At 39.3% G+C, this 21236-nt stretch overlaps 1 protein-coding gene across 4 annotated transcripts; it reads right to left on the reverse strand.

The window, feature by feature from the left end:
• Positions 1-125: 125 nt before the first annotated feature.
• LOC100183295 (calcium/calmodulin-dependent 3',5'-cyclic nucleotide phosphodiesterase 1C-like) lies at positions 126-21028 on the reverse strand. 4 transcript variants are annotated; one of them, XM_026835866.1, is made up of 16 exons: positions 19761-21028; positions 17089-17172; positions 14237-14579; positions 12543-12656; positions 11568-11677; positions 10703-10851; positions 8734-8850; positions 8364-8504; positions 6011-6111; positions 5033-5158; positions 3006-3107; positions 2626-2709; positions 1907-2025; positions 1275-1464; positions 972-1084; positions 126-815 (listed from the first exon to the last, which is right to left on the reverse strand). In XM_026835866.1, the coding sequence occupies exons 1-16, from the start codon at positions 20653-20655 to the stop codon at positions 634-636; spliced, it is 2970 nt and encodes a 989-aa protein (XP_026691667.1). In that variant the 5' UTR covers positions 20656-21028; the 3' UTR covers positions 126-633. The 4 variants fall into 4 exon arrangements, with proteins under 4 accessions (XP_026691667.1, XP_026691666.1, XP_018668754.1 ...); XM_026835865.1 differs by having other exon boundaries at positions 14237-14582; positions 19761-21026; XM_018813209.2 differs by lacking the exon at positions 17089-17172 and having other exon boundaries at positions 19761-21025.
• Positions 21029-21236: the final 208 nt, after the last annotated feature.

Below are 21236 nucleotides of genomic sequence, written 5' to 3' on the forward strand. Positions count from 1 at the left end.
TATCTTGTCCAAAGACAAACTGCTACAATGGCAGCGTCGAGCCTCGAACCCGTCAACTCTTGGCTAGAGGCAGGCTACTAACTACTGTGCCACAGCGGCGATCTAATAAAGTCACAGCAGTTCAGTAATTTAAGTATTTGTTGGCTAAGTTTATTGCTCATTATTTCATTAAAATACACTTTGTGGAAATATATTTGTCCCCTCTACGTAAAATCATATCTACAGTGTGGATTTGCTTATGCCCGCTTTTGCTTGGTAGAAAATAAATCACGAGATCCACAGCTTTGTTTGTACCGAACGAATGAAAATTCAGTGATAAGTAGTGAAAAACAGCACTAACAAAGTGTAAGGGAACCGCATATCCCGCTGTACTAGTAAGTTTTGGACAGCTGCGTGAAATAAAGCGCGAGCCGAGGTGTGGTACTGTAGGTACAACAGCTAATATATAATATCCGTTAAAAAAATAAAGCACAGTGTCTAAATAAATCGGTCGGCGCCAACACCAGAGAGTCAAGGAACAAACTTATATGGATAGTAACCGTCGTAGGTACCCGAGCCCGTGTTGTTGGGCCATTGTTTATTACACGCGTGTTCGCAAATGTGCAAAGAAAAGATCAAATTCCTTGCTCTATGCTACGTGGTCGGCGCCTTAGAGGTTTTTGAAACTGTCCTCGGAGGCGTGGGTGCGCTCACATCGTTTTCAGGTTTCTGTGGCGACACCTCGTGACCGTTTATCGAATTGGTTTGGCTTGAATCTTCAGGTTGAAGCGGAAAAAATGTAAAAGCCTTCTCCCCAAACCATTCATTTGCCCGCTCTATTTAAATAATAAATATAAGACAACAGCTTATACGGTGTTAACAAGAAATAAAACTGCAACGATCAAACTTTTCCAATAACTCTATAAACTCACATTTACAGTTTAAATTAAGCAGCCAATACGAAAATCAATACAAAATATTCTGCAACAAACCTATTTCGTCTCGTTTCTGCCAATGTGTTCGGTTCGTTTCAATATTGGAATAAAATTCTGTCTCGAACTTCGCCAGCGATTCAAGAATAGACTTTTGGTTTGTTAGAGCGGTACTGAAATAGAACAATAACATTTATTTCTTGGGGTACGATAGAAAAGAACTGAGGTGGCGAGTTTAAATTATCAAATTTACAGAGCATCATATAACCACTGCGGTTAAAAGCAAACACACAACAGAGCAAAAAGTAGAAGTTATATACAAATATACATCCACTGCCAGCAGGAACATTATGGACAACTTACCAGTATGAACTGACGTCACTAAATCTGCGTTTTAATACGTCATCTGCGCATGGGGTCTCCAATGACGTCACGTCGGCTTTGCTGGCGCGTCTTATAGATAGAATGGCGTCACGCACAACCGGGCCATTGACATTGCGAAATATGTCATAAAGGACGTCGAAAGTTGGTTTTATGACGTAATCTATAAAACCTGGTAGCAGATAAAAGTATTATGACTTGGGAAGCATTGTGACATTTATAGTGCAGCATTGTTACGATGGCTGTTTCAATATTTAATCTCCGAACTATCATGTGTTGTAAAACGGAGATCATTTTACAACATAGGTCAAATTACGGGCAATTGAATTGTTATAAACTGCAAGCAAATAAAACGCATTTGGTATGACTTGTGAATTGAGCAGGTTTGGGTAGAATGGTTTATATTCTATATTTTATCGTCTCATTCGCTATTAAACAAATAATATTTAGTAATTACAGAATTATATAACCATATATTCTTACAAATCCAAAATAGCGTTAATTAAAAAATAAACAAGATGTTCGGGGTTTGGGTTCTATACCCATATTCATCTTACCTCACAGTACCAAACATACAAAGGTAGTTTTGTGCAAAAATATTGGCAGTAGTTTACCTATCTGTGATTGTGCGACCATAGTAGTGTGTCGGTCGCATAACGGTGAAAGAGGAAGACCCAAGCCACGTTCCTGGTCGCCCTGCTCAAAAAACTCGACCACCAATCTCTCCGTCCATCTGGGGTGCATTAAGATGTATTATAATGTATCATATAGAAACATTAAAGATGAATCGGGTGAGATAGGGCATGGCTTTCATTATATTTTATTGTCCCATTTGGTAGTAAACAGATATTGAGAGAATTATATAACTGTATTTTTGCAACTCAGCTTGTAGTCGTTAATATAGTGGGTTAAGGTGATGAACATCCCATGTGGTAGTAAAAAGAGAATGTTGGTAATTGTTACAATGCGATTACGAAATATAGTCACAAGATTATCACGTTTTGCCCTTGTGAACGTATGGGTTTAAATAAAAGGAAAAATCCCTAAAACAGGTCGTGTAGTGTTTAGTGTTTGTCCCAGACTTGACGTGGTCATCACTGTGGCGCTAGAGAGACAATTTTGCTGAATTCCTATCCAGACTTGACTCGTGGGATTATAGTGGCATGAGAATGCTGGAGCGAATACTTTGCGGTAATGAAACCGTCGCCCATCATACGACTTCTTATATGTCTTAATTCGCTTCTTTCCGCATCTCCGCACGAGTAACGCGGAAAATCGAAATCCACGGATCGATTCAGCTCGATGTGCATGTCAAACACGAATATCGCATTACCTGCAGTGCAGGTTCCAAGGTTTGGATGGATGGTTGATGTCAGCCGAGTGGATCATCAGACACATTGCTCGCGATTTCTCTAAGCTGGCAACATAATGGGCCATGAACAAACAATACGTGGCAAATGGTTCATCAAAATTTGCATTTACACTACTGCAAGTCGAGCAACAGCATGCACTTGTAGACTTTGCAACCATACATACTCTTTAAAACAGTGTGTTTTCATAGCGTATTATACTCAGTATTAATTTAGACTAGAATTTGACCATCGGGGGTTTTCTTATCAGCAACACACTTGTACCACTACAACCACTGACTTGTAACATACAGAGTTTTTACATTAGTATACCTGTTGAAACTACTTTACAACAAATACTCACTTTTCAGGGTGCTGGAGGTTACTTTGTAAGCGTTTAAGTTGACCGAAATGTTGGCTCATGTCTGTAGCAAGCACCATGTCTATCATTAGTGTACGAGCCTCTCTGTGAAAAAAAGGTTCAGGTCCTTGTAATTATAAAATCAAAAAAGCTGACTTGGAAATTAGTCCTTACTAGGATTACCACACGTGAAACTTTTGCAATGTTACGGGATTGAAAATGATAACTTTGGTATGTATTTCGTGAAGGGACCTCATGATACTAAATGCAAACTTTTTGCAAATACAGATGCGTTGTATAAAAACAGTACAGTAGGCCTACACAGTTCAGGCATTAAGTTATAATACAAAGTTAGTTTTATAGCCATTTCGGAAACATAAAATATAATTCCAGTCGTTATTTTTTTACAATCCAGCATCGCTGTTAAAGTGAAGCAGGCAGTCGTATAACTTTCATCTTTGCACCTTTCCAAATAACCAATAAAAGTGAAACCGCAAATAAAACAGCTGTTGCATTAAAGGCATTGTATTGATCTGCACTATGCGTCACTTGGAATGTTTTTAATATGAAAAGAAGCCAATTACCGTTCGCTTTCATGTCGGTTTAATCGTGAATTTAAAATCAGTTCATTTCAGTTCAGCGCCCGTTCTTCCCAACAAAATCTCATCAATACCATTGATTGCATTTTTTATCGGCTTGACTTGATTAACTTCATGTATGGTTCATATACTACCTTCGCCCTGGTATCGAATAGCGGTGTATGATGTATATAAAAGCGAGCAGACTGAGGCACTGCGTGTGTGGCCGTCACCGCTTACCGAAATAAAGTGTGATGAATTGAAGAGACTGCGTTTGAGGCGAGATAATAAATCCACTTGTAATTTGAGCGGCTGCTGAAGACGTCGACCGTATCGCAGCATTCTATTCATCATTCTTGTCATGTCAGCAATGATAGGCGTGGAAAAACACAGAGCTCTTTGAGTAGGATGTATTTCCCGTTGTATTATCTCGTGCATTGCGATGTTATCAGCATTCATTGTATGCAAAGAGATATGCCTTCACTAATAGGATATTCTCCGTTCCAACAACATTGTTGTTGAGTATAATCGCTAGACCCCGCTTCGTAGAATCAGTGACCGCGCACCAGCAGCTTGCTATCAAACACGAGCGTAACAACAACAAAAACCACAACGAGAGATTTTGACGTCATAAAACCGCGAGAAACCGCTTTGCTAAAGTTCGCTGGAGAACTCTGGTCGGAATGTGGATGGAAATTGTGGGTCACGGCAAGGAATGTGCTCAGTACGTGGCTTGAGTGCATTGGGACAGCTTATCCACCGATTACTGGAGAGACGGTAACGAAAGTTCGACAAAAGTCGTCGCGTGAAGGTCTATTCGGTACACTGTGGTGGCTTAAGCAAATTGCAGAAGAATCCAGAAGCCACCTCGACCGGTAGGACTCGTTTACCGTAAACAAAACGACAACGAACGCTCGTTAGCCTCTAATTTGTACAGTAGAGATCGCTGTACAGATTACAACATGCGATCCACCGAACATGATAAAGACAAAGCAGAGACAAACTATGTTGTGAACTTTGTAGCCACGATAAACCATCGTTAATATTACATCCCAATGTTAGCAATAAGTTGAAGCGACTACTTTATTGCTGGTAATTTAAAGATTAATCAACGATGTGTTTTAGATAAGGGATATCCGTTGAGGTTATATTAAAATTGCTATTCTACACGATGGGTGAGGTCCTACGGCAATGTATGTCAGATGTCCTGAGATTTAGGCCAGAGTTGGTCTATTAATCTATCACGACCTATATACCTGAACGCGTGTATTTGTAAACATTGGACTGGGAGCATTTTGCTGAAGATTTCGGAAAATTAACAGAAAAACTTTAAACAACTGGCTTCCCGTTTTATATTTTCAACTAAGAAAATCGCACGCATAGGTTGTTTATGTTTGCTGTACCGTTTAATTTGCTTTATTAGTTTAGTGTATATATATGCAGTCTACTTACTGGTAGTCGTCCTTAGAAAAGTTTGCGAGTATGTCACAATCTTCCTCGTTAAGAAGACGGAACGCACTACTGATGTGATGATTCTCCAACACTGACTTGTCATTATACATTTGAGCTAGAGGGGACCTGGAGATAAGCATAAACAACTTGTACTGGTACCAAATGGGAAAAGGAAATATAACAAAAATGTGTACCATCCTATCCCCTACTATAAACAACTTGTACTGGTACTAATAGAACAAGAAAATAGAATACTAAAAAAGTAAAAGTGTCCTATCTTATCCCATCCTACTATAAATAACTTGTATTGGTTGTAGTCAAAACTTAAGTTCAATTTAGGAAAGCAAAAATTCTTAATACTGTCAATACAACATGTACATGGTATCCGTAAAAACCACATAATACTTGGTAAAATCTTCAGTGGATTTTCGAAAGAAAAATGCGCCAAAACACGAATGGTGGATATGCGTTTAAGATAGGGGAGGTTTAGTATCGGTTCTTCTTAGAAACTTATTTTCGAATTTAATTCTGCCCTTCGTCAGCCCCCCGCCATACATACGCCAGCCACTGCCGTACGTCAGCAGTCTAGATATTTATTGCCTCGTAAACTATAAAATAACACGCGGTGTGGAATGTAACCAATATAGCCTGAGAAAAACGCATTTTTGATTACACGATTTGTAATTGATTTGTAAACACAAATAAAGGTAAAATTAGGCGCGGACAAAATGTTACGGTTGGGATACTGATTTTAAAATGACATATAACAGGATCCGTATGAATCATATAAGTCGGAAATGCAGTGAACTCGTTCACATCTCACACAATGGTAAATAGATCATATATACAAAAGTCAAGTCGACATACTATAGATCCTTCATCTTTCGGCAACCCCGAAAAACAGCTACACAACCGATATCTTACAAAAATAATCGAAAATTACCGCGACCGGTCGTAACCAAAAACAATGGAAAGTACCTCGTATTTGTGTGGAAAGTGTTGGTGGTTCCACTATGCTCCAGGTCGTGGACTATCGCGGCCATTATCATAGAGAACATCTCAACATCGGAGAGCCAATGCTAAAAATAAGAAGTCAAAGGTTAAACGTGCCGGAAAAAACACAGGATCGATGCAGATGAGTTAAAGATAAGTCGACAGCGATCAATTTTAATCCGCGCCCAGTGTGATTTTAAAGGTCTTGCTAATTGCCGGTGCGGTTACACTTCCTAAAATGCGGCGCTTTTTCTGATTTGACCGAATTCGAACCCGAGTGGATCTGTAAACATCGACCTGATACCGGTTTTTCCGTTTCCGCATTTCTCTTATCAATCTACTTATGGCATTATCTAAAATTGATATTTTGGGGCCTGGTATTTCACACACCTGTTGCCGGTGTATTTTAGTGTGTGTGAGATATTCGTGATAGAATGTCCGGCAGTTAGCTGTGGTATTTCACGAACGTAACCTCGCCTGCATCAAGATCACGCCACATAGCACGAGGGTGAAAAGTGCGTCTGAACATTCGAACAAAATTTACAAAATTCCTTCAGCCGGTGTTGGCATCAAGCCACCGACACGAGAGATCTGTACATCAAGACTTAAGGGTCGCATTGCTTGCCACGGTAAATTTGGTGGCAAACGCTGGTCACGTTTCAGAGATAATCCGGTTTAAATAACTCGGACCGAGATTTTGCCGAGATTACAACGGCCGAAGTCGTGTTGTCGCATCCCTGCTGATGATATGATACCATTTATATTACGGTGCTGCTTTTCGAAACCTAATGACGTAGCATGGCACACTTGGTAGGCAGATATGAATATTTTTTTTGCGGTTTTTAACTTTTTACCTAAGACGTAACATAAACAAGCAAGTCGCAAAATTGTTAAGCTCTTCTTTGTGCGACTGTCATTAAAATATAAAACAAATTGTTGGTGTCCTGTAGAATCTCCAAAAAAACTGTTAAAAATAGTTACTTTTATATGAATTGTGGACAATTGGTTTAGCAACGCTGCTTTTAATAGTGAACCTCAAAGCCCATATGGCACCCGTTACATAAAGGATTTATATTACCGATTCTAAACATACGTTCTCTTTATAAATATGCAATAAAATACAAAATTCTGATCCAGAAGTTATATAACCCTGCAGCCAAATACGCAGCGATCGACAGTTTCATTCATAAATTCAAACCTCAGCCGCACGCCCTTCAATCAAAACCAATCTTCGATGGGTAAGTTTTAGCGAGTCTCAATAATTTATGAAACTTCGCGCGTTGGTTGACATTACGTCACCGTTTCGACGGCTTTTCTGACGTCATAAACACATTTTCGCTCGTCACCACACGGTCGGCGTCACGGGCGAGGTTTACAAGCCATAACAAACCACATTGTGACGTAATAGGGAGGTGGGTGAGGTCTGTTTACTGTCGTTTAGAAACGCCTTACTATCGGAGTGGCATCCGGCCCATCTTACGTGACAGAAAATGAAGCTTTATGTGAAGCGACCTGCAATGGGTTGCAACTTTGCAAGTTGCGCAAGATAACATACGGTGTTTGCGTTACGCACTCGACCAAGCATGTTTCGTGCGTCATTGCTGACGTACCGCAGAATGGCAACAGTTATCACTGCGAGATAAACTGGGTCAGCAGAGACAGCAATTTTAAACGGCGCTCGTCATCTGCCATTCCTACGCTTGACACTTCTAACCACACCGTATCACATGCCTAATGCCGATTAATACGGAGAGTTACATGAAGGTATTCTGACACCTCGTATTATTGCATTACGACCTTGAGATAAACACTGCGTTTAATAACGAGTCTTACATAATACCCGGCAGTTGTGGTCCCTGGTAAGCACAATGCTATTACTTCACCATTGTAAACTTTCGAAAGTATGCGTTGAACATCGTTCGCACGCACGCACGCACGTGTGAAAGCAATTAGTATTAAAGGTTACCACAAGGCCAAATGCGCGACCGACAAGCATCGATCTTACGTACGCACGTAATTGGACGTAGGAAGTTATACAAATGTATGTAGGTTTATTTTGGAACGGTACGTGCGTAGTTACCTGTAAAGAAAATTCCACCTGCGATTTGTATTTATAACATAGCTTATATAATACTGTGGAGGAAAATGGGGCACCTTTAGCACATAATATCAAAATATCCTAACCGTGTTTTAAACAGTTAACAACAGTTTATGGGAGTCGTAAGGATACGGTATTATAATTTTTTGATTTTTCTTTGTATACTACCAAAGGGGACGAGAAAATAGAATGAAAAGATGTCCTATCTTCCCCACCCTACTGTTTAAACTTATTACTTACCACAAAACCTGAGTTGACCAAAAGGCAATTAAGAGATTGTGCAACATCAGCCGCATGAATAGGGTTGTGGTATCTATTGTTGTGCTTTCTGTAGCCACGCTGAAGTTTGGTACAATATGCGAACAACGATTTCAGAGGTATCTGAATGACATGGCAGTGTAGAAAAAGAAATGAACAAAAAACAATAGGATAACGAAATATGTTTTTTGATAAAATCTTTTACAGAAATGGAGAATTATTTGTTGATTTGCACTGTTGAGCTTATAAAGAGATGAACATACTTTTAATGGTTTACAAAATTATACTTAAACACTGAACCTATAGCCTACTGTATGGGAAACGATGCTAAATAAAATGAAAGTTGTCTCACCTTGAATTTTCGTATAAGGTCGTATTTATTAAGGAGCTCATAAAATACGAATTTAAGTGAATTGCCTTCACTGATGCGTTCCAGTTCAAACACATTGTATGACCAACTGTCGATGTTCTGTATGGAATAAGTTACTTTACTGTATGTTTTAAACATGGGCTTTTAAAGTTAAACTTTTAACCATGCGGTGTATAGTATAATTGTATTAATATTTTGATGCACACATATTAGGGCACTCACTGTGTGTATACTGAAGTGCCTAAGTATGTTTACAAAACTGCTTAAAGTGTGTATCGGGTTACACAGCGCAATTTAAAGGTACAGTTGTCTCGTTGAACGCAAAAGTTAGATGTTGCGAAACTCGGGGGCATATGCTGTATATAGTACAGTGGGGGAAGATGGGACACCTTTTCATTCTATGTTCTCGTCCCATTTGGTAGTAACCAAAGAACATTCAAAGACTTATGAAACCGTATTTTTAAGACTCTTATATTATGTGCTAAAGGTGTCTCGTCTCTCCCACCAACTATATGATTAAAAACACCTATGTTGTAACCCGAAGTTACCTCGCAAAGAGCGGATAAATAAATGCCATTCATTGATTGCGGTAGCCGCCCACGAAAGTTCTGCTACTTTAGTAGAGCCATATTTGCAGAGCGAAAAATTGTTCCTCTCGGGAGTTTTCAAGCGTGAGAGTTAGATTTATGGCCCTCGTGTGTTTTGACGAGCCATTTACCAACAGCATTGCTGGAATAGCTTGGTTGTTTTCCACAGTTGAATTTCAATCAGAATTCACCGGAATAGCATTCCGGAAGTTAGGAGTTACTTTAAACCCAGATTGAACGAATTTAAATGCTTTTAACTAAATAAACTTAGACTTCGAAAAGCTTTGGTCTTCAAACCCGGCCGTATAATACATTGTGATTGGTCCTAATGTGGTGAATTTTAAATATTTAAATGTCCCGCATTATAACCACTCACTAAATACATATGTACTGAAATAGTTTTAAATACCAGTACGCCGATGGGAACAAGTTTGTTCAAACGAACTCGATTCAACCCTGTATTCGTTAATTTATTATCCTAAGTTCGGCGGTTTGAGCCAGAAATAGCTTTGCGAATGCAATTATAATTTTTCAGTATACGAAATAAAAATCGATTAAAATTTTCGCGTTTGGAAACTATTAAATAAACATTATTTCCCAACAACGACGAAGGAAGTACTTATCATTCTCATTTATAAGTTTACGATAAATATAATTTTAATCGAATGAAATTTAATTCTTTCCATAACGTGATCCTATATTTCATTTTACTTGAACGCAAAACACACAGTGCATGTATAGTTCATGCAATACGTTTAACTTTTAGGCTATATCAAGTGACGAATCGGCATTTGAAAATAGAAAAACATGTTCTCCAAATAAGTTTATATGAAGTATTATGGGGGAAGAGGGGACAATCGGGACATGTTTATTACATAATATCAAAATATCCTGATCGTGTTTTGAACAATTAACAAAGGTCTATGGGATTCGTAAGAGTACGGTTTTATAATTTTTTTAATGTTCTTTGTTTAATACCAAATTGAAAAAGAAATGAACTGAAAAGATGTCCCACCCTACAATGTGTTTGTTATTCTTTACCAATGAGGTCCTATACGACGAGTTATATGCCAGGGAGATTTGGATTTCTTTTTTAGGCCATCACTTTAGAGTTTCGTATTAGCTAACTTAACAGTTTCTCTTGTATTATGATGGTAACACCCATACATTGTGTGTTCGGTTACATTCAAAACTACTAGTTGTGAACCATTTCGGACTACGAGCATTAATTAAAATAAACGTTCCAACATTTGGGTTTTTAAAAAGTTTTTGAGTGTTTTCCACGTAGGACCTATGGTAAGCCACACTGCGGGACCTTACACCTTACCCATAAGGAATCTGAAGCTTTTCGAGTATTGTCTCACCTTGAAATGCAGTTGTACTTCAGGAGGTAGGTTTTGAACACCGACCGAAGTTTTGCGGAACATTCGGTCCACGAACATTCCAGCTTGCACAGCATGGACGACACTTCGTAGAGATCGCTTGTTTTCGGACTCCTTGCGGTTCCTTGTGTCTGTATAACTCACTCTGTTTATTTTGCGATTTAAGAAGTGTAGAAATTCATAGTTTATTGAGCTCTGCTGGGAGCAAAATCCAGACATTTATATGTAATGACGCTTTTAGAAAATATCAGAAAAATGTGTTAAGACTCTTTAAAAATAGGTGATTTTTTTAAATTGATGGAATAATATAGTACAAATATACATATATTATCTTACTTTTTTACTATATCAGCAAGTTATGCTATACCCCATTCACATCGGGCGTATTTTTTCAATTAGAAGCTTTTTTATTTGCACAACAAGTTGTTAAAACAAATATTTGCCACTATGAGTCACGACCTACTTTAGAGATATCTCTAGCGTGTTGGTTTGGTTTAACATACAAGCTTTTTACCATTTCCATATGCATTTAATCACAGCGTATTTTAACAACTGTTGAGTTGTTTCTTCATGCTGATTTATTGAATATAGTAGGGTGGGAGGAGATGAGACACTTTTTCATTCTATTTTCTCGTTCAATTTGGTGATAAACAAAAAAACGCTCAGCGAATTATAAAATCGTATTCTCACGACTCCAACAGACCGTTGTTAATTGTTTAAAACTCGATCAGGATATTTAGATATTATGTGCTAAAGGTGACCCATCTTTCCCATCCTACTCTATAATTCTTTACCGCATTTAAAGGCCTATATACAATCATGTTATGTCATATTATAGACTTTTCACCTGGTCGACGACTGGTGAAAGTTTGAACCAACCATCGTTTAATCTCGGGTGGAACGGGCCCTTCACCTGACAAGGTCGCTGGTACTTCATCATCGGAGATGTCTGCTATTCTGTAAACGTAATTAAATTCTTTGAATAAAATAACTTGAACTTTTCACAATAGTGGTATTTATATTTTAGTTGTATGTTGGTATCATTGTAAAGAAAATGTGTGTATTGACATATTTAATATATAATAGGTTGGGTTAAGATGGTCACGCCTTTGTGTGACATTCATTTAAAATATATAATAACGAGGAGCAGATTAATGTAAGATACAAGAAACACCCGGCAACGGTTAAACGACGTTTTAAAACAAATCGTAACCGCTTATTGAAGTCACAGGCCATATTGTCACAGTGGGACGCCGCGAGTTAAAATTCCAGCTGTCCTAGCAAAATAGCAAAACAAACCAGTACTAGATACAAACGACCAGCAGTATTATGTGTGTACGTACGGACACGAGAGTTAGACAGGACTAGGAGTCCGAAAAGCTGTAAAATTTCAGCGAACTTTAACGTGAGACTAGTTCATTAGAAACTTCATATTACACGCGCACATACCAGCTGTAGCGACCACACGGGCGGTAGAACTAAAAATAGAACATGGCTGTAGCACCAGCAACACTCCTCCATGTTTCAATGCAATAAAAACACTAATATAGTACAGTGAGGTAAAATAGGACATATTTTCCCCCCTTTTCTCTTTCATTCCTTGTAATTAAATATTATTAACATAATTAGGTAATCGTACTATTCGTATAGCGCCATGACTTTAAATGAGCGTTGTTAGTTGTTAAAAACGAAATCAGGAAATATGGGATAAAGGTGCAAACGGTATCCCATCTTACCCCACAGTACTATATTTCGACGTGTGTGTTTTTACGCGAAACCTTTGAACTGGTAGCGATTCAAAACAAATCTATGTTATGCTTACCTGTTTACATAACGCGACTCCATGACGGCGATTGCGTATTCAATATTCTGTCGAATGTGTTCTGATGAAACCGAGTTGGACTCATCGTTAAAGGAATGAAGGAGTGCCCGTAACCTGGGAATAACAAAGTCTAGTCAGTAAGGGTAGGATAAACAAGCCCCATGTTGAGCAAATATGATTATTTCTATATCCACACAATGCTGGGGTTTAGGATAGTAAAGTTAAATGGCCATTATTGCTACACATGGAGTGGCAACATGCGGTGAAGCAACATGGCGGAAAACGATTAAAAATCAACACAATATAAGTGTTTTCCTAAACCCGGCGCCGGAGTAGTTTGCCGCACAATGTAAGAGGTCGTGACACAAAACTTGTTTACGACCCAGTGGTGTATAAGTCCTGTATGCGATCAAAATATGATAATTTATCACCTTTGGATTACATATAGCGTGCCGGGCGTTTACGATCTCTCCAAAATAAAGCGAAAACCTCAAACAACTATTTGAATCTTCAACCTTCGCATAACGTCGTTGATTGAACATCGATTTCAGTATTGATTATATGTCTATGTTAGTCCTACACTCTGTGCGCTACACGAGAACTAAATAAACAGTTTCTGCAACATGATAGCTTGTATGAAAGGCAGGCCACTGCGTCATACATTATGGAACAGACGTAGCGATAACAGGCGCGTGAAGCAAACAAAATAAAACAACCCATTATACCTATATCCGGCATGCAAACTATAGCTTTTATAAATAAACATCTCTATAGTTCTAACAATGTGGAAATAATCCGCGAACCGTACACACTTTCAGTATCTGTAAAACCCGAGTATGTAATAAGTTGTATTACCTCTGAGTTAAAAAAACAGGATGTTTGGATAAAAATATCACTCGTCCATAGTCAAATAAACGAATACGTGTATCCTATATATACAGACTTTTTATTCAATAGACCAGCGCTCTTCAACCGGTGTTCACGGTGCACCCTAGGGTGCACCAAAATAAGCCTGGGGTGCACCAGTGCAAAAGGGTATACAAGGGTGCATCACAAACTTTAAAAATGTTTAGCAATAATATTCAGTTTTGAACATTTTTAACAAATTTAGCCATTTTCCTACAGTTTTTTATGAATTCTATATCTTGCATCACTGGAAATTGCGAAACTAGTCTTCTCTTTAACCGCAAACCATCTGTTCCTAATGATTTTGATTGGCGGTGCTTTTCGACTTAACAGGAACTTATTCTCGTACGCATTTCTCCTTGATGACGTCATTAGTTTTACTTTACAGCAATCAGGGGTGCATGAGTTCGTCGCAACAATTTAGGGGTTCACCAACCCAAAAAAGGTTGAAGAGCACTGCAATAGACGACACAAACGTTCGCGATTCCTTATCAAGCATCGATTCGTCCGTAAGCTTATGGGTTGTCGACACAGCCGACAGATACCAGGAATGCCGCAACGTAAACAAGTCTGCGTGTGTCCCTAGCGCGTAATGAGGACGGCGCTAATGCGATTATTCCGCCGCTATAAGAGTTCAAGTCACTGGCATGCACAAATATAGCATGGCGTCTTATATTGGTCCAACCGCTTCGAGCAGTTGCGAAGTGGTAACTCTATATGAATGAAATGGATATTTCTGATGTAACGTTTATGACGATATACTTAAACACAACTTGAACCCTTCGTACCTTAGTGAGGCTTGGTTTAATCCTTCGTTAGATGTTGGGTCAGCCAAGTCACAGTCGTGACATCTTGTTAGGTCGACATTCCTTGAGTTTTTGTCCCTTTCCTCCAACCACAAGGCCCGTAGTGGGTCCTGTTCCGTAAAACTGGTCCCAGAAAGTGTGGACAAACCCACTTCGAACCCACTCCTCTCGGCAACGCCGTCATAGTTTTGCCGAGACGACTCCTGTCCCTGCCGGGACGGAGGCTTTGACCGTCGATGTAAAGCGGCTCCCAGCTTGACTGCTTCAGTGGGCTCACTCCTCTTGGTAGGTACGACGCCTTTTTTCGCCTTAGTACCGCCGGGAACTTCTGCGCAAAGAGCTGTACGTTAAGACTTAGTTTACATACACGTTTGAACCGAAGTAAAACCCCAATACGCTATAATGGGACTTTGGTATGCCGCGAAACAAACACATATTAACACCAGCTTTTGAAAAGGTTACGTCACGTAACTGGTAAGGTTGTAAAAACTGCGTATTTATAAATTTGGTATGCGGCAAACGGAACTAAAAAATCCAAGTGTGCCGTGAGTCGAAACCGTTTGAGAACTGAGCTATAACACGTATGTTTACAAAAAGCGCCAATGATAGTTATCTAAGCTAAACTTAACTACAGCCAAAGAACACTGAACAAATTCAAAACCATTGTAGGATAACCTGAAACAATTTATAATCGTCGCTAAACAAATATTGAGCCTCGTACAACGGCACAAAAAACTATACTAGTATGTAGACATATATAGCAATATGGAACATATCCTCTTCACAAAAAGATTGATCTTTACTGTGTCCACTACAGCGCTACATTTTGAGTACTAACTCCTGGGTCGATAAACTGACTGCATTGTAAACATAACCATATGACTTGCTCGGACGCTTAGACCACGGTGAACGGATTGCTTATTGCACTAAGCCAGCAACTAAGAAACCATAATACCAGCAATACGACTAAGAGCTTTACTTCACTAAGCATATGCCAGTCCAAATCCCTAAGCGTCGGTTTGCTTTTGGCCAAGAGCTTACTTTGCTATTTTATTTCCTCTTGCAAGACCAAGTGCCGCATATACTAGTCTTTTAAAATGAAGTAAACATTTATATAGGCTAAGCAATGCATTCCCTGCAACCGCTTCTTATCTAACTTGGTTGTGATCGATTGAAGCATTGCGGGTGATGGAGCGGCGGGATGCGGGGGGTAGAGAAGTGCAAGGAACGCGTAAGAATCGCCATGCATTATTTAAACACAAGTTGGTACACTCAACATAATGGTCTTTATTTACTCTTTGATAATTGTCGGATCGATGCAGGGTAAACGAGGCGTTTTGAATTTGCATTTAATGGCGTCTTCCGCGTGATTGAACTGCACATTTTACCTAACATATATAGGGTAAGCGCCATTATGGATTGTGAGCTTAGTTAGATTGAAGGCGAGAGTGTAAGATCAAAACATAAGCTAAGAGTAACGGATTAACCTTGGGCTTAGCGAGTCGTGGGATAAAAATAAGCGCCTTCTACAACAGGAATACACACATGGGCACGGCATATACATTTAGCTGCACATAGCTACCAAGTAAGCAACAGCGGTCTCTATATGTACATCGGCGGTAAGTATTCTAAATGAATAAGGTGTTTAATTACGTAGAATCGATGATCTGTTCTCGCAAATCGACAAACAGAAAGCAGAATGACGATAAATAAAGCTTTCATTTAACTTTAGTACTAAAAACAACAGCACCCTACTTTGTCGACCAACTTAAGAATTACTGAACCTTCCTTTTTTATTATTTATTCATTTCACTCAAATTCTTACACGCATGAACTAAGTTCTATTTTTACTACCAAACGGACAATTGCAAAGTCGTTTATAATCTATATAGGTTTAATACCACTGATCAAAATACACAGTCACAGACATGTATATAGGTTACATATATTGAACCTGGTGCATCGTTCCTATTGTATTTAGACACAATCGTTAACTCAAAACCGCATTACTAAGTGCATCCATCAAGCTTCCACAAGCGATTGAATTTAAAGATTACAATTTTAATCCAATGAGCCTACCCTGCGATTTTAATTGCTCCGTATTGGACAATGTCATCACAGCACGATCGAACACAGATCAATGAGATATTTCCAAACTAGCGATCGAAGTACGTCGACACTAGATATACGACTGATATAGTTACGCGCGAAATTTATGCGTTTGCGACAATTCTTTTAACGCTGCAATACAAGCCATACAATATGCCGCGACTTTGTGCAAAACCGTAGCCGCGACTTCAAATTTATATCGTTGATATGACAACCCGTGCTTTTTCTCTTGCTACAATCTTGTTTTCAAAATCAAAAGGAATAATCACCTTCTCTTGTGCTTCTGAGGAGTGGAACAATGACTCAATTTCAAGAAATATTGGTGAAATTGGCAAGGCAAAAATGTCTATCTTTTATACAATGAAACTTGTTATACTGGCTTTTATGCGTCACGAAAAACTAACTTACTTCTTAAGTAATAACGAGCTGCCTATCATTCTATAGACTCTTCAGTTAGCACCCACAGGGACCCCGGTTAATTTCGCCGAAGTGGACAGCCAGCACAAAGACAATGCTTGCAGCCAGCCTGTGCAGGTACCTACGTAGGTTACGCAGTATCTAATTATATAAGAGTACATGATTAAAAGTCGCTTCACGTAACACTATACACCGCTGAGGTAACACCGATGCGGGCTTCCGATCGAGCGCACTGTCATTTTAGTTGGCACGCCAAAGTAAACTGTAAACTTTTGCACGATTCTTCTTTAAACCATTATAAGACTCACCGTCATTGGGAAACTTGTTCTTTCGCTTCTTGGTTACTAGTTTACGATGCAAAGTAACCACCCTACCTAAGTTTTGATCCATCGCTGTCGAAGATACAACATTGTTTACACTGCGTCTTTTAATCACACAATAAGTAAAAGGAAAAATTGAGCTAGACGCATCCAGAATGCACTGACTACTAAAATAACGTACGTCGACGTATAATTGATTTAACATAAGAGCTCACCGTCAGAACCAATGGCCTATTACAATAGCTGACAGTAAAAACCTTACGATGGGTATTAAATTCAAAAAAAAGAATGGATGGGACTCTGATCGATGCTGTTTGACGGATGATTGCCGTAAAATAAAAAATGCGGAGCGCTGGTGTTCCACAGGAGTGCGTCGGCATTCGGTGCCTGACAGACCACCTATGAATCTTTTATCGTGAAGAATGCTTGGGTAAAAGCCGATGACATTACTTGGCCTATACCAGTACAGGTTTCGCAATTAAAGTATGTGTATATGTGGGCACGTGAGACGTGGACATATGCTAATTAAGTTTAACTGACAGTTTTTAATAGGGTGGCTGATTGACTTATTATCATGTCGTTGTTGGCAACACAGGAATATAGATGGATGGCCATAGTTTACGTTTACTTTAACTAAACGCTTGCTAGACTTCGAAGCCTTACTATGCCAAATATTTATAGCGAAAACAGGCGTCGAAGACACAATGAATGCTTTAATTGAATACAATAACATGAACTACCGGTCGCTGAAAGCACGTTTGTTTTGTTACGTACATTACCTTATAGCTCTGAGCCAGCGACGGATGCGTGTCGCCCAGCGTGTCTACGGCTAATGAGAGCACGCCTAATTTACTGACAAAAACTGTTGATCAAGCCACGCATTAATGCAGTAATTACCTGTATAATATATTCCTACAGTTATCAGTTATTTCTTCTAAATGGAAATAATGAACGAGAAAATATTGGTTAATTAAAAACTTGCCCGTGCGTCATATGTTATTCGTATTGAGCCGTTTGAATAAAACTCAGGCCACTCTGAACTCGGTCTATATTTCTCTGCTACGCAGGAAACACTAAAGCTTAGTCGACTCTAGTCGTAACAAAACTTTGCTGCGTGCATCCTGTATATAACCTGACAGCCACGAAGCATAATGTTTGCCTTAACCACAGCCAGCGTTTCACACAACGATGTTCAGGAAATGGTCGGGCAAACTGTCAACTTGCTTTGGCTGCCTTGACTCCATTTTATCGGCAAACGTTCACACGTCCGCGGCAAAATAATGTCCTGGTTAAAGCGATTGCGCCGGAGATCACTACACGGCTGTTGATCCAACAAAACAATAAACTGAAGGTTCAATGACACCATGCAGTATCTTCTCTCGTTATTCGACCAAAATAGCGACCACTACCAGTTTAACTGCTTTGCTATCAACTTGCTAATTTTAGTTACAGAAAGGTCACTCTAGGTGATATCATTTTGCGGCCCCACCAACTTATGTATCCTGTACATAATTAAAACTGCTAGGCAACTCGTAGCTCTAACTGGCAACCTTCCCGCATCGACCGTGCACACAGGACTCAAACAAGCCAAAATAAACTCGCGCGCTGACTTACACGAATTTGTGAATAGACTTGGCACAGGAAACTCGTTTCGCGTCTACACAGTAGTGATGTTGTAATCATACTACGCAACCAATCAATCACTGCAGCTACACTCTGAAAACTTGTTCTGTAGAACGACGATAGCTATTCTCCTGTTGCCAACTTTGGGGGTATGTTTATCGATTGGGCAATAATAACTTGGCCATAGCTACCTCTCCGAGGGTAATTAGTGACAGCAGAACTCTAATTAACTCATTAGACAGGGACGGGCTACGTAATGACAATGTTATTGGGATGGCAAAACACACAAGGATACGTCATGTCGGTCATTCGAGACTTAATAACAATTCAAACGAAAAGTTTCAACTCATTGTCAGTTTAGTAAGAAGTATAAGACCCGCATAAATAATAATAAATCCCCTGTGATTCTATACGTCAAATAAATAATATAGCATCGTCATATAGGAAAACGCTGCACCTATTATTCATGTTACGAATATGTATTACCCTGTAGTATGAATTTCCAGTTAAAACACACATTGCCGGGGAATTTTAAGGACTTCGTATTATAGTACATGTTTTGTAAAACGGTGTCTTTTTTAGGAAACATGCGTATTGGCATCCTCTTTTAAAAGACTCAAGGAAAGGGAATTATAGAAAAGATTTATTTGTTCGGTTATATTTAAACGGCGGAAACGCCCTGCCCGCGTAATCTCAAAAATCAATATATACAGAGTTTTCTTGACACGCTTTTCCTGCAGGTTACGTGAACTTGGGACGCGTGCCAATTATTAGCTAAGAGAAACACACCGGTGCTCACACACGCAACATTGTATTGCTTGGCTCTAACTCACACAATGCTAATACTGTTCACAACTTTGAAAGCTATTAATATTGACTTAACTTTACAAAAAGAAACGCTTTGTGCGTTCTATTTGTTGCTTCATTCTATTGTCCAGCGGAGAGAAAACTGTATACGCGCTTATGCGTGTTAACAGGTATTTTAAATAAAATCTACCACTAAATAGGGATAGTAAAGTACAAAAGGAGTCACTCACCCATCGTTACTCTGTAGTTAACTCCGTCCACTTCAATAAGTCTGCATAGCGAGCTGGATGCTCCGTTTGTTATGTTATCGTTGCCTACTTTGTGCTCTGAAAGTTCAGAGAAGCCATTAAGGCCGTTTGTTACTGGCTCGTTGCTCCGTTGATGCTCTGGTTTGGTCGATACCGGCATGAGTACTGGAAGTTGGGACGTAATTGAATCTAATGCGTCTCGGTGGCTTGTCTGCTTCGATATATCCGGGTTCATATCGGGGAGGGCAATACGGTCCAGACGTAAAGGCGAACACCAGTCTAAAACCTCGTCCGCCAACCGGCCTTTCAATGCAGTCTTATTACCTTTAGACTGTGCTGGCCAAACTAGCTCAGGCGAAACGATAAGTGGTTTGTTTTTTCCCTGCCTAGGTGAGATAATTTTCTTGGGTTTTGATTCCTTTATGGGGCTTGAACCTTGACTCTTTTTGCTTTGAAACGGCAGTTTAGGTAATACATCGTCTACAGTTTTTCCTAATCGTAATTTTCTACGAAATCTGACATCCTGTTGCTGTGATTTTGTTTTCTGCAACGGCGGCCGGTTGCCAAGGCTTGCAGTTGACAGTCGTAACTTTGGTTTCTCTTTTCCTAAACCTTCGTGGTCGCCCCAACGTTTTTGGCGTTCTACAATTTTGCTCTCGCTATTGGCTCTGCGTAGAACAGTTAACGGTTTCGGTTCGCAGACCCTCAAAAACGCTTCTGATAAGACTGTACTTCTTTGCAGCACTTCGTTCCAGGCGCAAGTGTTTAAAATGTTCCTGGCGTTTTTATACTGGTCTGAAACTCCCACGACCCCGGACTGATCTCCGGTATTTGCAGTTCCCAACTCATGGCAATCCTTTGGGGCACATAAGGACATTGTATTATCATAGGAGCCCGTTTCATGCGTAATAATACCACAGTAGTAACAATAAAATATTTTGTCAAGAGCCCTACAATGGTGAAATGGTCTGAGCAAACATAATTAAATCCACATAAGATTGACTTGCTATAGTTCCTTGTTTACTTACTGTTGATATATAGCGTCACTTACGTATTTATGACCTATTAGAAATCCTAAGCTGTAAATATAAATACTGACTACAACCAAATGTTACAGTTTGTACAAACACACATACAAATGTTACTAATTAATTAGGTTTGTGCCGATACTCAAGTAAACTGTTTAATTAAATTGTTACTTAATCAGAAAACGAAAATAAAACAAATCCGAATTCCAATAACCTTTTCTGCGTGAGAACATATTGCAATAACAGGTACTAAATAAAGCTTTGCTGTACTCATACAAACTGTGTAGTCATGTAGACCACACACTGCTGCCTACACAACACAATAAGACTGGAATCTTTTCGAAGGCAATCAGTTCGAAATATTTAACTACAATCCTGGCTTATCTCCAGCTTTAGAAAGTCCTACAGATTTCAATTACAGATACCTGCA

Source organism: Ciona intestinalis, chromosome 9, assembly GCF_000224145.3.
Source record: "Ciona intestinalis chromosome 9, KH, whole genome shotgun sequence".
Classification (NCBI taxonomy): domain Eukaryota; kingdom Metazoa; phylum Chordata; class Ascidiacea; order Phlebobranchia; family Cionidae; genus Ciona; species Ciona intestinalis.

Bases quoted from the DNA above. Each gene is read 5' to 3' on its own strand.
- LOC100183295 (XM_026835865.1), bottom strand. From the start codon at position 20,655: ATGTCCTTATGTGCCCCAAAGGATTGCCATGAGTTGGGAACTGCAAAT. The intron at 10,852-11,567 runs GTGAAAAGTCTA...TGAGTTATACAG, and splicing joins TTTCACCAGTCGTCGACCAG to ACACAAGGAACCGCAAGGAG. The intron at 2,026-2,625 runs GTAATGCGATAT...AATGCACCCCAG, and splicing joins CCTTGGAACCTGCACTGCAG to ATGGACGGAGAGATTGGTGG.